We start from the raw sequence: 22,254 nt of genomic DNA on the forward strand, positions 1-22,254 counted from the left end.
TATTACTCTTACTATTCTGCCTTTCAGAGATAGTAAAGATTGGAAGTCTATCTATCTGTGTCTAATTGTCTTTATGTTTATTTCTGAAGCACTTCAGAAGTACTTTTGTCTACCTTTGAGGCGTAATTTGAGCCACAGCTATCTCTCCATTGATGCTTATTTAAAAGTGGCTATGTATTCTGTTAAGTTTTTTTTATTTTATTTATTTATTTTTTTATTTATTTTTTGCATTCAACATTTAAATGGCAAATATTTCACTATACTGAATGTTTAACTAGAAACCAAGTCTTTTTAAAGAGGGATTTCAGAGAAATACACAGCATTTATTAAACTACTTTCATATTTCATAGAATAAAATTGTAATTGAATGCGACACGACATCTTCAGCGGATTACTTGGCTAATATAATCTTTAAAAAAATTGCATATGCTTCATTTTAAACCCTCATCCTCTCTATTTTTGTTATTTATTTATTTACTTACTTCTAAGTTATTTTTTACATAATAATAGATTATTATACATTGTGTGTCTCCGCTGACCTCTTGTGAGGAAAAAAACTACGTTCAATTGCATTTTATAATTATTGCCACTAGAGGGCCCTGTGGGATCTCTATGGAAATCTATGGAGAAAAAAAAGGTGAAAAATGTTTTAACACTGCATTATTAGTTTCACTGTAAAGCAATGTTCAAATTATGTAACTTCCCAGAAGTCCCTGCTTCACACATTACATATTATCATCTAGTTCTAGTTCTTTACTTATAAAGCACATTCAAAAAGAGTCACAGGACAGACCAAAGCACTGTTCAAAGACAGTCAAAACAGGAAATAGCATACAAAAAATGAGAGCATCGGCATCTTTTGAAAGCTACAGAAAACAGGTGTTTTTACATGAGAGATTTAAAAACAGATGGGGAAGGAGCAACTTGAGACTGGGTTTTGTTGGCTGCAGGCTGTTCCACAATCTAGATCCCAGCCTCCTGCAGGGAACCAGAAATAGGTTTTGAATACTTAATTTTAAGTGTCTGGAAGGACCGTAGAGAAGCAGCAATTCAGATGGGTAGCAAGGCATGTGGTGTAAACATTTATACACAAACGGGAGCATTTTGAAATGAATCCTGTGTGAACTGGAAGCCAATGAAGAGCTCGTAAAAAGGGAATGGCATGACCTTGTGACCTTTCTTTTGAACCAGTTGTAAACAAGCAACATGGGACAACACAGAGAATCACAATAGACCAATCAAGAAATTATAAAAGCAGGCATAGCTATCACGAGGAATGTTTTTGTTTGTTTGTTTGCTTGTTTGTTTAGGCAGGAAGTAGGCGGCATGATATTTAAATACATTTAATTTAATTTTAATTTACTTACATTTAACAAGATTACATATTTAATGTATAGCAAGACTTTTTTATCTATATATTTATAATTCATTTTTCTTATTATTGCTGTAAATATTATGTGAAATAAATATTTGTGTTCGTATTGTGTGATAGCTCTTCGGCCGCTCTGTTATTATGTTAAGGTCGTCGGTATGATAAACATGGATTTTGCTGGAAAGGACACATCTTTCAGCTGTATCAGATATCTGTCATGTCATGCATTAATATTTCTCACGTCATGTATGCAGAGCGTAGATGATGAGTTTCTACATATTTCCTTCCACGGCTCCAAAGCACCTGGAATAAACCCCTGAAGGAAGCCTGTGTTATGTTCTGTCACATTCAAAACTACCCTGATCTGTACATCCATGATGATTTAAAAAAAAATTAATATAGTACAGACAAGGGACCAGAATTACTAAACAGGGCAAATAAGACTGCAAATCCATTAAAGTGCCGATGGGAGTGCAAATAGTTTTGTTAGCTAACATTAACTAATGGGACCTCATTAAGTGTTCCTGACACATCAGTTTTGCTCTCTTTCATAGATTCTCTCTTGTAAATGCACTTCATTTAGTTCCATTGACACAGACACATTGTAGGCCTGTGTAGGCAATATATAGATGAAGTCTTTAACTAAATAATTTTAGCAAATAGGCCTACTTCAGAAAAAACATCTTAATCAAAATGATGCTTGAAATCAATAAAGAAGGAATGTTAAAACAAATAAAAGACATTTCAGCACCTTTGCAGTAGTATGAAAATGTTAAGGTCATGGAACGTTTATTTATATAACGCTTTATACGGGCGTTTCGAAGCAGCTTCTTAAACCAATGCATATAATATGTAATAAGTATATATAATGTCGTGTTGATGTGAATGTAGTGCTGGTTTCGTCCTGTGAGAGCGCTAAAGTTCACAACTGTCTGACTGACATCACAGGAAGCTCAAGACAAATCTGATCTGATGAGGGCTGTGGCTTTGACATCAACTAGATATAGAATTTTATTTAGACAGTCTGCTGTTTGAATTGTTTCTATACTGGGATCATCCTTAATTTTTTAATCTCGCTGACGATGGCGGAGCCAAGTGGGGGATATCAGCAGGTGAGTGAACTCCACTGTAACTCGGCACGGTTCTTTAGGAAAGCAGACCCGAGGCAGACGCCTCCACGGCGGGGAATGTTGTCGGGAAACACCGAGGCTCTGACAGGATGCGGGCCGCAATGTTTTGAAATTAAATACACGTCCATTTAAATGACAGCGGCATGACATAACGTTTAAATTGCGCTCCCCTGTGAACATATAGCGTTTAACCAGTTCGTTATTTAAGAATGCTTGCTAATGCAGTTGTTTCTTGCTTACGTCAAAGTTTTTATTTATACAATATAATTTACTTAACTCTTTTACAGTAAGTTACCCATGCAAGAAGAGTAAAATATATTGCAGATGTTTATGTAGACATGTAAATTGACAAAAAAATAAATAAAATAACGTTATATATATATTTGGTTAGAACACTGAATTAACGTTAGTAGAGGCTTTTGTAATGTAATACTACCCTACAGCAAACATGTTAGCAGAAGTATGTTTGATTATTATTATATTGTTTTAAGAAACATCCTATTTGGTTACATCTTCAAGGTTATTACACTAACGTTAACCTTTATATGGTACAGTTTTGATATCAGATGGTAATACCATGGTAATTTGATCAACTGCTATAGAACTGCATGTACAATCTACTTCAAAAACTGTTTCTGGCGAGGTAAAACTATGATAAAACTACGATTCTGGACATACAGCGTCCCATAAACCATGGCATTACAATGATGAGTGTCTGGAGACATGGTCAACCATAAAATATGTTTAAAAGATAAAATAATGTAATAATAAATAGATGTACATAATGTAACCATGTATGGTATTGAAGTATATAACCATGTTACATAAATTTCTGTTACGCCTGATATAAAACCTGAAATAATATTCTGTAATATTAGAGAGAATGTGGAGCTTATTTTAATAAAATGCATCACAGTTTTTTTTTCTTTTTTTCTCAGAGGCCCAAATTGAGTGCTAATATGCAATTTGGTACATATGTTGTTATTTACATAGTTGAAAAATAAGAAATTGTTATAGCTTCTAATGTAAATCAGTTTGATTTTGACCAGATGTTATACTAAAAGGGAATTTAACTATAAACTATCCATCAGCGAGCAGAAGACATGTAGTACATGTAGTAGAAGTAAAGTTTTGACCATTAGAAATGCATGTCAGATTTAATGCAGTAATATTTAGGGGTAGTAATAATACTGCATTTACAGAATGGTGTAATTTTATTCCATCCCTATTATGTGGCTGTTTAATTTTTCATTTAATGAATAAAACTTTTTTCATTGAAGTTGTTTTATGTAGTGTGAGTACATCTGCTCATCATTAAAGGGGTCATATGATGCTGCTAAAAGAACATTATTTGGTGTAATGAAATGTTTATGCGTTTTAAGGTTAAAAGAACATTATTTTCCACAGACTGTGCATTAATGTTTCTCCTCTATGCCCCGCCTTCTGAAATGCGTAAATTTTTTACAAAGCTCATCGGTCTGAAAATCGAGGTGTGCTCTGATTGGCCAGTTATCCAGTGCATTGTGATTGGCCGAATACCTCAAGCGTGTGACGGAAATGTTACGCCCCTTTACATATTGTGATCCCCTGTCTGGCCGGAGCGACGAGACATAAAACTAAAACTCATTATAAACGTAATTAAACATGATTTCTAGTCGTGTCCTCTTTTGGAAGGCCAAATAAAGTAGTTTCGCTTTCACAGTGATTCACACACCGTCTATACCACATGGTTGGTACACCGAGAATAAAGGGTACACCTTCTTTCTGTGCGTGAACATCTGGGCCGCGTTATGCAAATCTTCCCACCATGTGGGGGCGTGTTAGAGCAAGTTTTAAGGGGGGGTGTAGGACGAGTCTTAACTTTTATCAAGTTTACTTTCTAGATTGTCTTTATGCACCAAGAGCTTGTAACACTCCAAAGAGAAAGGGAAAAATGAAAACGCATCATGTGACCCCTTTAATAAAGGGCAGTTTGGCAGCCCTTTTTTTGTTCCTGATTTGTGTAATGATGAAGATGAACACTGCTGGAACAGATGTGAGTGTTTAGTGCGTGGCAATGTGATGAGTGTATGAAAAGTCACGTGAGTTTAAACTTAGTTACATTTGTGATGGATTTACACTGTCATGGTGTATGCATTTACATTGACACCAAGGTTGTACTTGTACCAGATCATCTCATATTTCCACTTGCCTTTGTTAGAATTGTATTTGCAACCATGTCACAGTCAAACTGGGGAGTCAAAGTTAAAGATTTCATGCAGTCAATTAATTCTCTTGTGTCACCAGCTTCCCAATGAAGAGGAGCCAGAGGAGGGAGCTCAGGTGGCCAGTGATGCTCCGCCCCCTTACAGTAGCATCACAGCTGACAGCACAGGTACTGTATGTAAAATCTTTTTATTTTTCCTGTGTTTTCCTTTTTAATTATTCTGGGTTGTATTTTAAAGGTTAATATTGAATTTAAATGAACATGGAAATCATTGTGCACAACATTTTTTTTTATTTGTTTGTTCAAACCATATTATGAGATAGCAATCAACATTTTTTTTCCACTCTTCTCAGCATATTTTGATTACAAAGATGATGCAGCATTTCCCAAGCCCCCATCTTACAACGTAGCCACATCTCTACCCTCGTACGATGAGGCAGAGCGAACCAAAGCAGAGGCGACTGTCCCACTCGTCTCAGGCCGAGTAAGTATCGCAAATCTCAGCCACTAATTCCAACCTGGCTTGAACCCGTTACGATATAGTTGTATATTTATTTTTGTAACTTTAGTATCCCAGTGCTAGCAGAAATTTTAGGATGAGACTCATGTGATGTCAAAATTTTAACTTTTGTTGTTTAAAAGTCAGCAAAAAATCTAGGGGTGCTCCGATCACGATCTGCCGATCGTTAATGCGCATCTCGTCAGTAAAGCCGGTTCTCTAATCAGCGGTTAATTCCATCAGGTGCGTGATTTCACATAGAGCAGCTGTTACTACACAGAGCCGTTGTTAACTGAGAAAATGCGCCAAAAAACGCTGAAAATGAAGTGGATTTGCGCATCTTCTCTATTAACAACGGCTCTGTGTAGTAACAGCTGCTCTATGTGAAATCACGCACCTGATGGAATTAACCCCTGATTAGAGAACCGGCTTGACGAGATGCGCATAACGATCGGCCGATCGTGATCGGAGCACCCCTAAAAAAATCCAGAGAAATGTCACTTCCTAGTACTTTTTATGTTGACTGATTTAAGAACTTGTTCTGCCTTATGGTACTTTCACACAAGCACTTTTAATAGACACTGGGGTTCATTTGATGGCAGAGTTCGGTTTGTTTCCCAAACTTGGGTGTGCACCCGTGAGCTGTGCATGAGTCCAGTTTTAAAAGCTGGTCTGGGGTACGGGTTATGGGAACCTGAGTGCATGAATCTGCCTCCTTCCAGCAGAAATTGAATCATGTGTAATTAGGACTGCAGCTAACAAGTTTGACAATTAAACTAATCTGTTCGTTATTTCTTTAACCATCAAAAATCTTGATCAAAAGAGAAAAAAAAAAAGAAAGAAAAATCCATAATTTACTAAATAGTTATTCCACATCCTGCCCATTGTTGTCCTCAAAATGATGTGTAATTTGAAAGCAGTAAAAAGAAATCTAGTGAATTTACACTATGGGATACATTTTATAGTGAATGTTAGAAAGGCATTGTGCAAATAAAGATTGCAAAAAGAAGTTAAAATATAAGATGTTGGCTTACTATTTGAAAGTAAAAGTAAAAATTGCTGAATTAAAATGATAAAGAAAAACAAAAGCAAGCAAACAAAATCTTAACTGTCTGACCTCCCTATATGCAAATTACGAAAGCTGCATATGTCCCCAGAAACACCAAGGGAACCCTCTTGCTCTCAAGGATTTATTAATTTTAGTACATTTTTTAATTCGGCCAGCCGTTATGAAAACCGCTTATCCCATTTCTTCTACATATAAATCAGTCAAATCATGTAATGTGAATGTTATACAGTCTCTTACTCGAGACAAAATAAAAAACTAGTTGAATGAAGCTGCGGAAGAGACAAAATTTCTCAAACACTTTCCATAAGTGTGATTTGAGATGGAGTGAACACGGACAAATGGAATGGAATTCAATGAGAGCGCCCGGGTAATTCTCAGTCTGACAGAAATCGCCCCAAAAAGGGGTGGTATTACACAAAATGTGACTCTGTGCTGAACTATTTAGAGGCATAACAAAAAATTTATTTGTCTGTCTGTCAATTTATTTAAATTTTTTCATCCCTCAGCAATGAAACGGGCCATTCAATCAGATTTGAGCTAAGATCACATGTCTGGATCAGCTAGAATGGTGGCGCTGTTTCGAAAATCACTGTAAACAAACAAGCACCGAAGAAGAGCATCCTGCAAGTCAGAAGAGAGTGGATGATGAGTTCTTGTTGGTATCTGAGGACAGATTCATTCTCATTTTCTTAATATAATTAATTTTAATTCTACAATGCATCATGTGATCTGATCTCAGCATGTCCTAGGGGTAGTAATCTTTAATAATTCAGAGGGCTGCGATGTGATGATAAAATGATTATTAGTTTGGTCTCCCTAGGCAAACACAGCTTAGGCTGCACTGCATAATAGAGCATAAAATCATTTCCTTTGAGTTCAACTCCAGCAGAATACGACGGGGTTTCTTTTTCACCATTATCATCTGCACCATAACGCCTGTCTATTTTTTATTTATTTTTTTATATTTTTTTTACTCATTAATGTGTTTTAAAATGTAGCAAAGTACAATACTTCAAACTAAATATATTTGAGTCAAAGTAAAATAAGTACACAAAACAAAGTACACAAAGCTACTCAATTACACTAACACAAGTAAATGTAATTCATTACTTTCCATCTTTGAATATAAATACATTAATAAGTACATTTTCAAGTGTAGCTTGATGCTAATTGTGCTTTTAAGTAATTTTTACGATGCATTCTTTTAAGCATTATAAAAAATAAGCATTACCAAACTTTGTTTTAATTTAATGCTGTATATTGAGCAGCGGACAATGTTTAATCCATATATGAGATACATATCTGAGGAAAAATGCATTGTTGGTCCGCGCCACCTAGCGTGCAGGCGTGAATTAGCAGAAGGGGATCACTCGTTTCGTGCTTGGTGTGAATACACCGTTCGTCAGCGATTCGCCTCACTTTTCTGCATTGCATTCAGTGTGAAACGGCCTTAAGTCATGCAATATTCCTGCAGCAGCTCACTTTACATCCTCTGCTGTTTTCCAGATGTGCTTTTCCCATAAAATTTAACAGAATCCATAGACAGCATGGGGACGGGTAAACAATCCTAGTATAGTTGAGACCAAGCAATCAAAGCAAGTGTGAAAGCACCATGAAGCTACATGTCTACCAAGTCTGCTCTTAAAGTGTTGCTTTATTGTTACTTTAGTGTTTTTGGTTTATGTTTCTGTGAATTATATGAGGCCCAATGCATCCATTCACACTTTCTCCTACCATTATCAAATTCTCGTTTTTCTCATTTAAAGGGGTCAAGGCATGATTCTGATCCTCTGTCTGAAATTATTTGTTTTTTAAAGAGCAGGTTTATTAGGAAATGCAACTGTAATTGTTGACTAACATCATTGCATAGGAAATAGTATCAATGACCCCTGCTTTTGCATGATCACGATCTATATAAAACCACTATTAACAGACAAACCAATGTTTGTCAAATTGTTTATGATGTATTGGTTTGCGATGCAGCTGCTGTCAGATCCAATACAGTTGGCTGCTTCATCTTTCCACAAAAAGTGGCTTTTTCAAACTCTCTATTACTGTGCTTCATTTGCATAATATGCAGTCAAATGCTCCAAACAAACATCCTGTACTCCTCCTGACACCCTCCACTTGTTCCTTATGCTGGGGTCCTTCTGGGGTCTGTACTTCCTTTTTTTCTCTTGACTGGAGTAGCTCAAGCACATTGAAGATGGGATTTCTCATGTAATGACCCCTTTAATCGACCCCACGGTTGTTGTGTTTTAACCTCGCTTCCCTCTTTCTGTCTCTGTTACACATTTAGAGTTGATGGGCTCTCTGTGTCTGTATATTTTCCTGCAGGATGATGACTTTGTGGCCAGAGATGACTTTGAGGATGCTGACCAGCTGCAGATAGGCAATGACGGCATTTTCATGTTGACATGTTTCAGTAAGTGTTTTCAGGAATTCAGTTTTTTTACAGTTTTTGCATGCCCGTGTTCCTTTATGTCCTTCCCGTCAAGCAGGACTTTCCAAACATAAAGTATGAATGTTACCAAACAAATAAATCATAAAATCAGATATTTAGATATGAAAATCTCTTTTTCCTCAGTGGCATTCCTCTTCAACTGGATTGGCTTCTTTCTGTCATTCTGCCTCACAACCTCAGCGGCTGGGCGATATGGCGCCATATCTGGGTTTGGTCTGTCCATCATCAAATGGATTCTCATCGTACGGGTACGCTCCCACCTAGACATCCGCAGCTAATCTGACACATTATGATTTATTTAGATAACATATCAACTGGTTAACCATTTTGGCTTGGCTGGGTTAGTGAGAACATTCCAGACGCACATTACCCCACATTAGTAATCACCACAACTGCTCAAATCTGACTAAATGATTCGAACATGCTGTCATGTAATGTAATGTGTTTTCTTCAAGACATTACAAGCCCGGACACGATCGGTGCTTTATCCGTGCATCTCTTTCTCACTCTTCCTCTCTCTTTTCATTCCCAGTTTTCTGCTTATTTCCCTGGGTACTTTGAGGGACAGTACTGGTTATGGTGGGTGTTCCTGGTGCTCGGTACGTATCACAACTGAAGTTCCCTGAGTGAAATGTTTCACTTGTCAAACAGGTTTATGATCCGTCTAAGTAGATTCTTAAGCATTAGTTTGATGTTTATCTAGTACAATGGCATTCTTAATTTTAAGCGCATCGTATGCATGAATAACATTGTATGTTGTCGGCCCAGTTAGAAATAAGAGCACTGAAATGAATTTGTATGACCTGCAGGCTTCCTGCTCTTCCTCAGAGGCTTTATTAACTATGCCAAGATCCGAAAAATGGCAGACTCTGTTTCTACTCTTCCACGGACCAGAGTTCTCTTCATCTATTAAAGGTTGATATTTCTGAGCCTCTTCTATATGAATACAAAGCTATTTTGTGTTTATTAAATGAAGCTCTAAAGCGTAATTGTCTCCAGGTTTGCCTTCAATTGATGATTATGATCATATAATGATTCCCTTGTGAGCTTAATGTTTTAAAAAATGAATATTTAAAAATGTATGCAAGGTTACATTAAAAGCCCACTATCAACAACCTCTTTTCAGGATACAATGAATTATATTATTCAGCCTAAAATAAAAAAAAAAGTCCTCTAACATTCAACTGCTTTTATTTCCAGCAATATATCTTAACATGTAAATATTAGTATTAGCGTAGTTAAACAACTTAGACAAACTGAAAAGGTTACTCAGGCTTTTTTAACGAACTGAAATGGAATAATGAGGCATTGAACAAACCGGGGGTTAATATCAAAAGTTGAGTTGAGTATTTTATGTGGCCACCAGCTGCTTTTAAGTACCACAGTGCATCCCATCCTCAGGGGCAAAAGATGCATTATTGGCAGACCTGGAATGGATTTAAAACCAATCACTTGTTCCTGTGTTAATAACAAATGGCAAACAGAGTGTGATCTATATACATTGAATAAACTCCGTCAACTCTGGCCTGTTTGTTTTAAAAAGACATTTCTGTCAATTTTCCAACTGAAGGGACCAGATTATTTATTGAAATAGAATTTAGCTGTAGAATAAGTCATTCCAGGATGACGCGCAAGTTTTTAATACAGGGAGAAGATCCTCCGGCATGTTCTCTCTGCCAAAACCTGTTAACCCTAAAGCATGTTTTAACCCTGTGAGAGTTAGCCAAAAACAGTTTTAGCAAGAATTAATTGTAAAAACCTAATATAATTCAGCCCTACATTTTTCACACCATGAACTCATCCTCATGGACTGAACAAGATTTGCCCCTCTCTTCCGCCGAGACACCTGCATTTGGGGGTGGGGGGGTGTGTGTGTGCCATTTAATGGCACATGCCATATAGGTTAAATACAGCAATGACCATAAAGAAAAAAAGAAGCAAGCATGCGTTTTGGAACAGCTATGGAAGAGTTTATAATTATGACTGTCCAGCAAAAAAATGAACACATGAATAATGCTTTTTTTTTTTTTTTTTTTCTCAATCTGCTCTAGTCACTTGCTGGAACTGAAAACACATTCACAGGCCTGCATTGAGCCGTTGAACCAGCAGTGAAAATATATCTACGAGAAAAAAAAAATCCTTCCGTCTGTTATCTACTCATCGAAAAGGAAGACCACAGAATTCCAGAGCGATGGAGGAAGAGCGTTTTTTCCACCCTCTGCTTTTGAAAAAGCAGGTTGGGAGCCAGATAACAAGATACTGTTTTTACGTTTCTTAATGTAAAGTAGTGGATGCTAACTGTCCCACACCATTAGTGGTTTGATGTCAAGTGCTATTTGCTCTTTTCAAGTCTGTAATGTATTAAAAAAGCCTTATGTATGAGATGTTGTTTATAGTAAAGGCATGCACTGTCCTCCCTGTTAACCAGTAGGGGGAAGTCTTGCGTTTTGATCTGTGTCTCCGTATCTCATTCAGTGAAGCAACCAGTCACTGCTGGTCTCCATTCATGAAGAGCTTTTCTCTTTGTGAATGGCAGTGTGAAATGAAGTGAATCTAAAACGGACGATGCTTTTCTTCTATTCTCTTCTACTGTTTCTCTCTTGCTCCCTACATGACCTGAAATTAAAGTTGCTGTTTTTAAGTTATCAGTTTTGATGTTTCATTGGCCATGTAGATTTTCGAGTGGCTTATTAATAGCATTAATAACTTCAAATCATTGAATATTTGTAAAAGGATCTAGAAGGTACATGAATGGGGTCATTAGCTAATTAGTTTCTTTGCACTCAACATTTGGCCTCATGTTTGAGTACTTGCAACTTTTTAATTGAAGGAAACGTTAATATTTGCAGTTGAACGTTTCTTCTTTTATACAACGCGGCTGATGGCACTGCACATTTTTCCGTCCTTTGAATATACATTAAGCCGGATGCCTCTCCCTCACCTTGTGCAGTGGCCGTGATAGGGGCCTGTTTGATCTCTCGCTGTCTAATCATGCATGATTTTGCCGTGGCTTGTCTGCTCTTGTCACCTTGGGTCTCGTCCATGACACAGGAAGTTAGTCTTTTGTGTTCAGTTTTTCATGCAGCTTTGCGGTCGCCCTTTGAATTCCAGCGGCTGTGCACATGCATTTGCTTGTGAATAAGATACTGCTATTAAACGTCTCTGGCGTTCAACGACTACTGGAAAAGTGCATCTTTCTCGTAAGGGTGCAGTATATATATATATAAGAAATTTGAGTAAACATTATTAGCAGTTACACTTTATACAGAATAATATAATATAAAATAATAAAATACTTTTAAAACCACATGAGGATAATATCAATACAAATAAATGTTTCTAAGCACCTGTTACTTGCATTTTCAACTAGATTTTTGATTTTGATTTCTTGCGCTCTTAAGTGTCTTTGACCGTTTTTCTAACAGCAAAAGCCTTTGAGAAAGAATCATCTGTTACTGAAGGGTTGTTTTCGACTGTTAGCCCTTCCTGAAGTCGTTGAACCAATAAAACTAGTCTGACCTGATTTCATTGGTTGGATGTAGAGGGAAAATATTCATGTCAACAAGGGCAAATTTCTGTTGTGGTTGCGGCTGGAATCTATCGACGGGCAATATATCATGTCAGTGAAATGAAAGTAATGAATCATATGGAATGTAAAATATTAAACAGAAGGGTTTTGCCCATCTAATAGCTCCTGAGCTCAGTGCAGTTGTGTGTATGTGAGTGTGGGTTTGAGGAGCAGGCACAGGCTGTCTCCTGTTATTGCCTGTTTGTGCCGTCCATTCGAGGTGTGAAACCAGCAGCTCTCTTTCCTCCTTCTGGTGTGACTTCCTGGGGGAAGCGCACAGCATTTAATAACCTAACACTCTCCTACCACCGACAATCATCTCCGCAAACGCAAACACATTCATGCTCTGGAGACCTAAATATATCCAGGATGGCTTTCCAAGAAGGGGACCAGAGTCCTTTTTGAATACGGAGGGAGGTGGAGTGTGACTGTGACAGACGAGTGGGGGAAAAGTTGATATTTGTTCATGTTAATCTGATCATACATTCTACAAAATAGGTTCCAAAAGGAGGTTTTTGCAGGAATGCCATAGAAGAGCCATTTTGGGTTCCCCAATGAACTTATTTTCTAGTATTAACTTTAATATATAAGCAATATTTTGTTATAATTGTAAAGCTTCAGACATTGTCATTTTAATAATTATTTATATCTATTTAGTTTACAAGAGGTTTTTTTTTTTTTTTGTACTTAAACTAAACCAAAAATATACAGTGGACAAGATATAAAATAAGTTTAGTTTATATCTCTTTTTCTAAGGTAACTAATAACCATGGTGCAATGGAAATATTAACCTTTTTTTATTTTAGCGTGTACCATAACAATACAGTGGGGGAATTTTTTTTTAAGACCGGTATTACAACAAAACAATGTCTGAAAAACTGCACTCCCATAGAGCATATTAAAAATAAAATCATGGTGTTACCATGCTTCATGTGATGGTATCAGATGGTGATAGCGTGGATGGTACTAAATGATCACCATATTTACCATCTTATTCACAATAGTACAAGGAGTTTGTAAAACACATACACACACACACACAAACATTCCATTACCATGGTACATATCCAACCAATATAAGACGGTACTGCCATTGTACATGTGGTACTACCAATGTTTTTTTTTTTCTTTTGGGTGGGGGGTGGGGTAATGTACCATAGACGTACCATGCTTCCATGAAGTACCCTATTATCATCTGATCCCATCATTTAACCCATAATACAGTGGGGGAAAGCCACTCTTTTGTACGGTGAAGTCGTCCTGTACCCTCAACAGAAGCATGATGGTTCCTCCTCCGTGCTTGACTGTAGGGATGGTGTTCTTGGGGTCATAGTCAGCATTTCTCTCCCTCCAAACTGGCAAGTTGAGTTAAAGCCAAAAAGCTACATTTTGGTCTCATCTGACCACAGCATTTTCTCTCAAGCCTTCTCTGAATCATTTAGCTGTTATTTGGCCAACTTTCGACGGGCCTGTACATGTGCTTTCTTGAGCAGAGGAACCTTGCAGGCGCTGCAGGATTTCAGTCCATTGCGGCGTAGTGTTACCAATGGTTTGCTCGGTGACTGTGGTTCCAACTGCCTTAAGATTATTAACAAACTCCTCCCGTGTAGTTTAGGGCTGACCCCTCACCTTCCTCATGATCATCCTTACCCCATGAAGCAACATCTTGTCGGAGCTCCAGACTGAGACCGATTGATGGTTGTTTTGTATCTCTTCCATTTTCAGATAATCACACCAACAGTTGCTTCTTGCTGATGGTCTTGTAGCCCATTCAAGCCTTGCGCAGATCTGCAGTCTTGTCTCTGACATCCTCTGACAGCTCTTTGGTCTTGTCCATGGTGCTGGGAGAGGTTGGAATGGAAGATACAGATTGTGTACAGGTGTCTTAAACACCTAACGAGCTGACATGAAGAGTAACTCAAAGTGTCTGGACTAATCTGTGTTCCACATGGGCACAGAACCAATCTGTGGGAGACAGAATTCTTGCTGGTTGGTAACGGATCAAACACTTTTTTCACTCACTGAAATGCAACATTTATATAATGTGTGTTTTTCTGGATTTTTTTGGTTGATATTATGTCGCCATCCATTAAAATTAACCTACCATAAAAATCACAGCCCTCTCATTTCTTTGTATGTGGGCAAACTTACAAAATCAGAAGGGAATCAAATAAATATTTCCCCCACTCTATTGTGGGTTCAATGATGGGATCAGATGATAATAACGGTACTTTATGGAAGGACCATCTTATATCTGTTGCATATGTACCATGGTCACAATTTTTTTTTTTTTTTTTTTTGTAAATAAGATGATAAATTTGGTGATCATTTAGTACCATCCACGCCATCACCATCTGATACCATCACATGAACCATGGTAACACCATGATTATATTTTATTATTTTATTTTTAACATGCTCTGTGGCAGTGCAGTTTTTCAGACATTGTTTTGTTGCAATACCAGTCTTTACACATGTGGTTATTTACATATGACTTGTAAATACTATGATATATGGTAATCATCCAGTACAATGGTATAAATACCATTCTGGTACCTTGCAATACCATCAAATGTGCCATGGTGAGAACATGGATTTTAGAATATGTATCATAGTTATACCATCATTTTTTTTTCATACCACGGTTGTACCTTTTTAGGGACATGTGTAAATAGCATATATAATATGGTAATCACCCAATACTATGGGATGGATCAAAGTACCATGCTATTACCATCTGATACAATGGCTGTACCATGATACCGTCTCAGCACTTAGTAAAGGTGGGGGCGGGGGGCTTTAGTCACTTATGACTCATACAGCCCCCTCTCCATACACACACATTTGGCATAGATGTTCTGATGGTGTGTGTGTGTCTGTGTCTCTGCCTCAGTGCTGATAAAGTCAATCGAACGGCGCAAGGACTCTCGCTGACTGGTTACCGCCGGCAGTGACGGCCGAGCGATTGGTGACTCATCGACGGCTGCTGTATTCTGCTCACACTTGCTTTCTGCACCTTTCTCTCATCGCTCTGTTTATGAACGCCGTTCAGGATTTCTGTATTTTTGCTCATCTTATATCACCTGTCTTCTGTTCTGGCAATCAGCAACCATCATATAAACGGTCTATAGGTCAGTGTTTCCTAACCTTTTTGGTTTTATGAGGCCCCACAGCCCCATCAAGAAAGCTCAAGAACCTCTTCATCAACACTGAACCAGAAATGTGCAACTTTCGAGTCATATTCTACAGGAAATCATATGACATAATTTTTTTTTATGAAAATAACCATATATGTGTCCCAAATTGGGTTGTAAACACTATACACTAAGCACTATGTACTCTATTGTCTAGTGAATGAAGTTTATATGGTTATTTTGTCATCCAGCATTGGAATATGATCAAATCTATTACAATATATCAACAAAAGGTGTAGTAGTATATCATTGGTTCACTTTTTAATAAAAAAAATAATAATAATAATAAAAATACAGGGCAACTATCACTAAGTGAATGAGAAATTAAAACAGAATTAAAAAGTTGTATACATATTTATGCTGTGGAATTTAAATACCATAGAAGCAAGTCTGAAATTCACTGTAATGTATATACATTTTTATATTTCACCCAAAGTTTTTTATGTGAAGATATTTTACGCCAAATAATATTTCAACTGTTTTGTTCATTAAAGTCATTGTGGTTCCAAACATCATTGGACCCAACTGACTTTTAGTGTATGGATATATATTTGAACATATTTTACTTAGATTTTCAAAGGTAAAAAAAAGATTTGCTAATAATTTTTGGGATGAGCTTTCCCTTTTACAAAACATTTGAAAAATGATACCCCTAGATGGGAATCGGTTCTATGGAGCAGTAATCATGCAGCGATGCAAGAGATGCTGAAATGTTGGCCAGCCATATTACCCAGCTATCTACATCCACATTTCATTTTTTTATGAATGAGGTGAGACAGCGAAGGCTGGGATGTTGCGATTGGCTGTAGAGGACTCATTCAACCATCCGCCCTCCAAACACTCACACAGAAAGAGCGAGGAGACGTCATGCTACGCTTCCGCAGTGCATCAAGGGAATCAGACTGCCTCTGACTCATGCTGGAGAAACTGAGAGAAAGAGAGAGTGGGGAGGGCTCGCTCTTCATTCTGATTTTCTCCTCTTTCTCGATCGTTGCTCCTGAAGCCCAGTGATGTAATACAGGTGACCTATTCGTCACAGACCACCCCCGCTTCTCCCTGGCAGCCGATTGGCTGAGCGCTTGTATGAATGGGCCGCTCTGTTCCCTGTTGGGAGGGGGTTTGGGTGGAGAGAGGCAGAAGCACGTCACTCGTTCATTGAGAGAAAAAAAAAGGAAGTGGAGAAAAAAGTCTGCTGGCTTCCTTGGCAGCAGCTCTGAATAGAACTTAAATGAGTTTGCGTGCTGATCTCACTCTTTGTCACACATGTAGGCAGTGTGTGCATAAAGGTGACAGCAAGCGAGCGTTTTTATTCTGTGTGTGTGCTGGTGGATATACATCATTAACTACTGCATGGTCATTCATTACAGACAATGAGAATGGAATAGCTATTGTTTCATGATTATTGCATTGTAATTAAAGACACTTGCATTAACACAACTATTAAGTGGACCGTATACAGAAGCAGAACTGAACCATGTCTACAGTGTAATGAGAAACAAACCTTGTACATTTGTAATGTCAGATGTGATTTAAATAGCTAAATATATTTTTGTTCTGCTCTGCTCTTATTCTGTTCTACTTAGCTTTCTTATGTACTGTTGTTATTTCAATCTGTTCATTTTCTATTATTTTCTTCCATACTATTTCTATTGTGTTCTATTTTGCTCCCTTTCTTTTCTATTCAGTTGAATTTTCATCCTATGATTTTCTTTTTCTCCTTCCATTGTGATCGATTCTACTTTTTTTGTATTCCATTTGTGTTCTATTCTGCTCATACCTTGTTCAGTTATACATCTATTCTGTTCTGTTCAGTTCAGTTCTATACTGTTCATTCTACTCTGTTCCAATTCATTTCCAGCTATTTCCATTGCTTTTTTCTGGTCCTGCTGTATTCTGTTTCTGTTCTATTGTGTTCTCTTCTAATCTGCTCACACTCTTTTCTGCCATATTCAAATTTATTTCTATTCTATTCTGTTTTGTTCTATTTAGCTCTGTTCTGTATACCATTCCTATTCCATTCTATTCTGCTCCTGTGTTCTGTTTCTATTCCATTCTGTTCTGTTATATTCTATATATCTTATCCAATGACCTTTTTCTGCTCAAATTCAGCTCTACTCTACTATCATGTTCTACCAGATTCGTATTTTGTTCTATTCTGCTAATATTCTCTATTATGTTCTACACAGATTTGTTCTATACTTATTGTCTGTTCTTCTTTTTTATTCAATTATGTTTCTGTTATGTTCTGCTTCTTTTTGTTTGGCTTGTTTTTATTCTATTCTATTCTATTCAATTCTGTTCACTTGAGATGCCAAGAAGGATCTAGTTGTTCAGTTGCTAACATAAGGCTATGTATTGGATTTTTGTGAATGACTTCATACTGTGTATCTGAGTGTATCAGTTGTGTGTGTTAGGCTGGAGGAATGTGTTTGCGTGTGCAGACCCTGGCCGTCTCTCTGCCTTGATCCTGAATGAGTCACTGCTGCAGTACTCTGTGGGAGGGGCTAAGGTTGGATCCCCTGCTGCAAACCCAGTTAAACATACTCGCATGCATGATTTCTCTCTCTCTCTCACACACACACACACACACTGCTTGCTGTCACATCCGGCCCTCAGGTCTACAGTGTGGCCTATAATTAGCCGCCTGCACAACTTATGGCCTCAGAATGATCTAACCAAATGCTTCAGAATACCATTCCACTGAGACAAAGAAAGAGAAAGATGGTTGGAAAGAAAAAGAAGGAAGAATAGATGCTGGGCTGGAATCTCTAATGAGTAAACCTAGAATGTTACTGCTGCCTCCCAGAATCACTCACTGGTGTGTGTTTTCTGACTGTCCTCCCAAACTACTCCCAAACAAAATGTGTTTTTGTGAGTTCGTGGTGGGAGAAGAGGCCCCTCTCTGCCTTTCCAAAGCTATTAAATGTTCAAAAACTGCAGAGCGGCCCAACAAACAAAGCAATTTCAAGGAACCTCCGGTGACTACGATTACATCTGACCTGAGGTGGATTTGTCCTGCACAAATGTTTCACATAATTATTAGAGAATTCTCACATCCTACAATTTAAAATGCTTATTTATAGTGAGCTATTATAAATTATTTCAGTTTTTTCCAGGAAGCAGTTTATATAGTATTTAATACAGTTTTGGCGCTCAATATGCAATGGTATCCTGCTTTTAACTGGGATTTTTAAGGTCACACTAATATCCCTCAACTCATCATGTCTGTATCACTGTTTGCTGTTGTGTGGAATCTCTTCCCGGGATGGACAGTGAGTCATACGCTCCCCCACTGCTGTTCCTCTCTGCCAGGAGTGGAGTCTCCATGGAATCACTTATTCTTGCCTGACTAACCCATCTCTGGTTGGGTCTTCATGCCTCCACAGGAGTCTTCAATGCATCATCTTGAACATATTACACCCAGACATAGAAAATAAAATTCAGTTTCCTTATGAATGCAATGTGTATCGTAATATTAGGTCGTGTTTTCTTGGAGGTCAGATACAACTACTAGTAGCACCAAATGGAATCTGATTTCAAATATTTTTTCATTGTTCTCAATCAGGTGGTCCCACCCCAAATACGCATTATTAGCTGACCACATATGTTCATTGACATGACGGACCGCTAAAATAAACAAAGTGTTGTTTTCTAAGTCTATGTGCTTCCTTACTGTTGTCTATTCACATTATCCGGGACAAAAGTTTGTCAGCATAAAAAAACGTCATTGTACAATATGAAACGAACCATGTTTTTGTTTTGTTTTATGAGATAGTAATCATGGCTTGTGTTCAAAGCAAATTAATTTATAAAACATAAGTTTTACTTGAATTGGCGCTAATGATGACGTCTGTTTGCACAAAGTTAAAATTATTTCTCTGCCCTCTACTCGATCCGTAAACACGCAAGATGAACTGAGCAACTTTATATCCGAACACATCTAAATATCAATATATCAACTCCAGCACAGGAATAACTAATCAGCAAGCAGGAAAAACAGAGGGCTGTTTACTTAACATTAGTATTCTCTCTCTTCTACGGCAAACTGGCCTCCAGCTGCAATCGCATATGGAACCTATAGATCTTGTTTTGCAGAATGCATTCCTTTGTAATGACATCCTGACCAGAGACTGTATCATCCTCTAAGAGGCCAAAGCAACCGACCCTGAGAATCTGATGGAGTTTTGCATTCCCCTTTAACAGTGGCAAAGTTTTTTATAAAAGAGTTGCAGGTAGGACTTAGTAGTTAACTTAATCTAGCAAGACAGCTCAAGGCAAAGGGCACAGTATTCTCAGTAGGGGACATAACCCTGTTATATGAACCATTACACAAGGATCCTGATCACTGCCTAATGGGTTAAGTCTGAAACTGGATGTGGTAACTCTGGTAGCTTAAACTGTCAAAATGCATTGTGGGAAGAGGTCATTCGTGCTTGTTATTATGACAGCAGCACATTTAACCAAGGTGATAGCAGAGTGAGAAAGGTATTACAGCCTGACCCTAGTCCTGTTTGAGCATTGCATCACGTCCCATAAAAGCACTGACAGGTTACATAAATACCATGAAATGCAATGAAACCTTTTTTCTTAACCACTTAACTTTTATCAGGCGAAAATGAATTATTACTATTTGAACACATGAAGGCTGTATGTGTCTCCATATCTATTGTCTTTGATTCCATCAATGTTGTAGTGTACTCCTAAAAGCTGTCAAAAAAAAAAAAGAAACCTCCTATAACTATAGAATAACCTCACTCCTAGAGTACCTCAACACATTTTCCATGTCTTCTTAATCAAACACAACAGATTCAACTCATCAGCTCTGTAGGCTGCATTTACACTTGATGCCAAAGACTATAACCAGTTTTTTGTTTTGTTTTTGATGATCAGCTTATGTGACCTATGTCCGATATCTGCATTTACATTAATTAAGTTGGCAAAGCAACCAATGATAGACATACTGACACAGAAACAGGGATGCCAGGTCTGCAAAATAAAATTAGCCCAATTGCTAATCAAGGCTAGCAAAAAACCCACCATTAAGAATCGTGTTCATGGGAAGAGAACGCTTTAACCCAAAGACTAAAAAATAATGTGTGTCAACAGTGTAAAAGTAGCCCAACTCCATGGGAAAACTGCGAACTTGGCAACACTGCTTGGAAAAGTCAGTTGCCACTGTCATTTCTTCAATCATAGACGACTTGCATTGACAGAGACAGTTGGAATTGGATCACTTAAAATATGTAGGTAAATGTGGCCATAGAGACTTCCAAGACCTGAAATGAGTGTGTCAGACAAAGAAGAAATGCAAAATGTGCAGTGTTGGGGTACTCAAGGAACATGGTTGGGAACCACTGCTATAGAAAATATGATAACACATGGAAGAAACACAGGGATTCAACTAACTACTGCATGGCCTGCATAGGCAGCAAAATCAAAATAAACAATCAAAAAAGTTCTCCACAAGGAGACTCAACTCACAATTGATTCCTATTATAAAGAATATGTGACACTTTAAAATTTGGCGAACAGGGCTGCAAATAAGTTTTCCTCAGCTTTTGTCCGGAAAATTATAGATATATCCATAATGACAAAAGTGACTGAAAGAAATTACGATACTCAGCACTTGACCTGGTTGCCCAAAGATATTCCCATCTTCACTTAAAGGGTAAAACTGCTGTGCAGAAATGGGTCTATTCTTTACCGTGAGGTGTGGTGGCGGGGGTGGAGGAGGTGGTGTGAAACAGAAGAAACGGAAGGGGTGATGCGGAGAGCAGTGAAGGAGGGGTTGGGAGCTGAGGGGGGGGGGGGGGTAATGAAGGTGTAATTTGGGAACCATCTGTAAAACGCCTGCAGGGCTTCCTCTCTAAAACCTCCCCCTCCGGAGGGACGCAGGTGCTGAAGGCGGAGTAGGGGAACAGGGGAGTGGAGGAGGAGAGGAAGGGGGAAGTGAGAAAGAAAGGTAGTGGTAATTGTAGTTAGCCAGCTTGCGTAAATGCCATCAGCTCTTGAATTCAAATTTTTGGGAGTCTATGTGACGTGGATGGGTCAAGGGGTGTGAACTTAAGGCTTATGGATGCACCAACTTGATTGCACCGTTCACACCTGCAGGTCTTCCTTCCTTCGCTTAATGCTCTTAGGCTTTTAAGCTCAATTTAAAATGGACTGTAATGGTTGAAAATAAAGGCCAATCACAAGGCAACCGCTTAACAAAACATGAAAGGGGTGGATGACTTTGTGTGGAGCTTTGTTCCCCTTTTTTTGGCAAGCGCAGCTAGTGGGCTATTGAGATTCTAGTGTGGAGATTGGTGTGTTCGACACTTTGGAGTACGTGGGCAATAGTCGGACGCACACTGTCCTCGGTAGCATAAATTGCAACATGATACTGAGCCTCATTAGTCATGGAATTGTTCTGACGTTATGATTTTTGTAGATGTACAAATACGATTACCCTAGCACGTCAGATGTACACGTTGCCTCCTGAACTTGACAGTGTTAACAGAGTGTGACAGCTGTAGTTATAGACTAAAAAAAGCTTGGACTTTCCAATTCATTTTACAGTTGCAGTGTTCATTCTCGCATGCTGCTTGTGCTTTTTCCCTTCCATCTTACCCTCAGTCTCGCTTTCCCTCTCTTCTCCTTTCCTACTACTCAGAATACATTTAGATTAATACTAGCTCATGTCAATGTCCGTACCACCCCTGAGAGGACACCTTTGTTGGGAGGTGAGCATTAGGGTTCAGTGGTTTTTG

At 38.1% G+C, this 22,254-nt stretch overlaps 1 protein-coding gene across 1 annotated transcript; it reads left to right on the top strand.

Moving 5' to 3' along the window:
* The first annotated feature begins 2,282 nt into the window (after positions 1–2,282).
* Positions 2,283–11,384, top strand: LOC113038321 (NEDD4 family-interacting protein 1-like). Its single transcript, XM_026195647.1, has 8 exons — positions 2,283–2,484; positions 4,789–4,876; positions 5,062–5,192; positions 8,614–8,701; positions 8,864–8,988; positions 9,273–9,339; positions 9,550–9,655; positions 10,792–11,384. The coding sequence occupies exons 1-7, from the start codon at positions 2,455–2,457 to the stop codon at positions 9,651–9,653; spliced, it is 633 nt and encodes a 210-aa protein (XP_026051432.1). The 5' UTR covers positions 2,283–2,454; the 3' UTR covers positions 9,654–9,655; positions 10,792–11,384.
* Positions 11,385–22,254: the final 10,870 nt, after the last annotated feature.

This window comes from Carassius auratus, chromosome 21 (assembly GCF_003368295.1).
Source record: "Carassius auratus strain Wakin chromosome 21, ASM336829v1, whole genome shotgun sequence".
NCBI lineage: Eukaryota > Metazoa > Chordata > Actinopteri > Cypriniformes > Cyprinidae > Carassius > Carassius auratus.

Bases quoted from the DNA above. Each gene is read 5' to 3' on its own strand.
- LOC113038321 (XM_026195647.1), top strand. From the start codon at position 2,455: ATGGCGGAGCCAAGTGGGGGATATCAGCAG. The intron at 4,877-5,061 runs GTACTGTATGTA...CACTCTTCTCAG, and splicing joins CATCACAGCTGACAGCACAG to CATATTTTGATTACAAAGAT. The intron at 8,702-8,863 runs GTAAGTGTTTTC...CTTTTTCCTCAG, and splicing joins TTTCATGTTGACATGTTTCA to TGGCATTCCTCTTCAACTGG.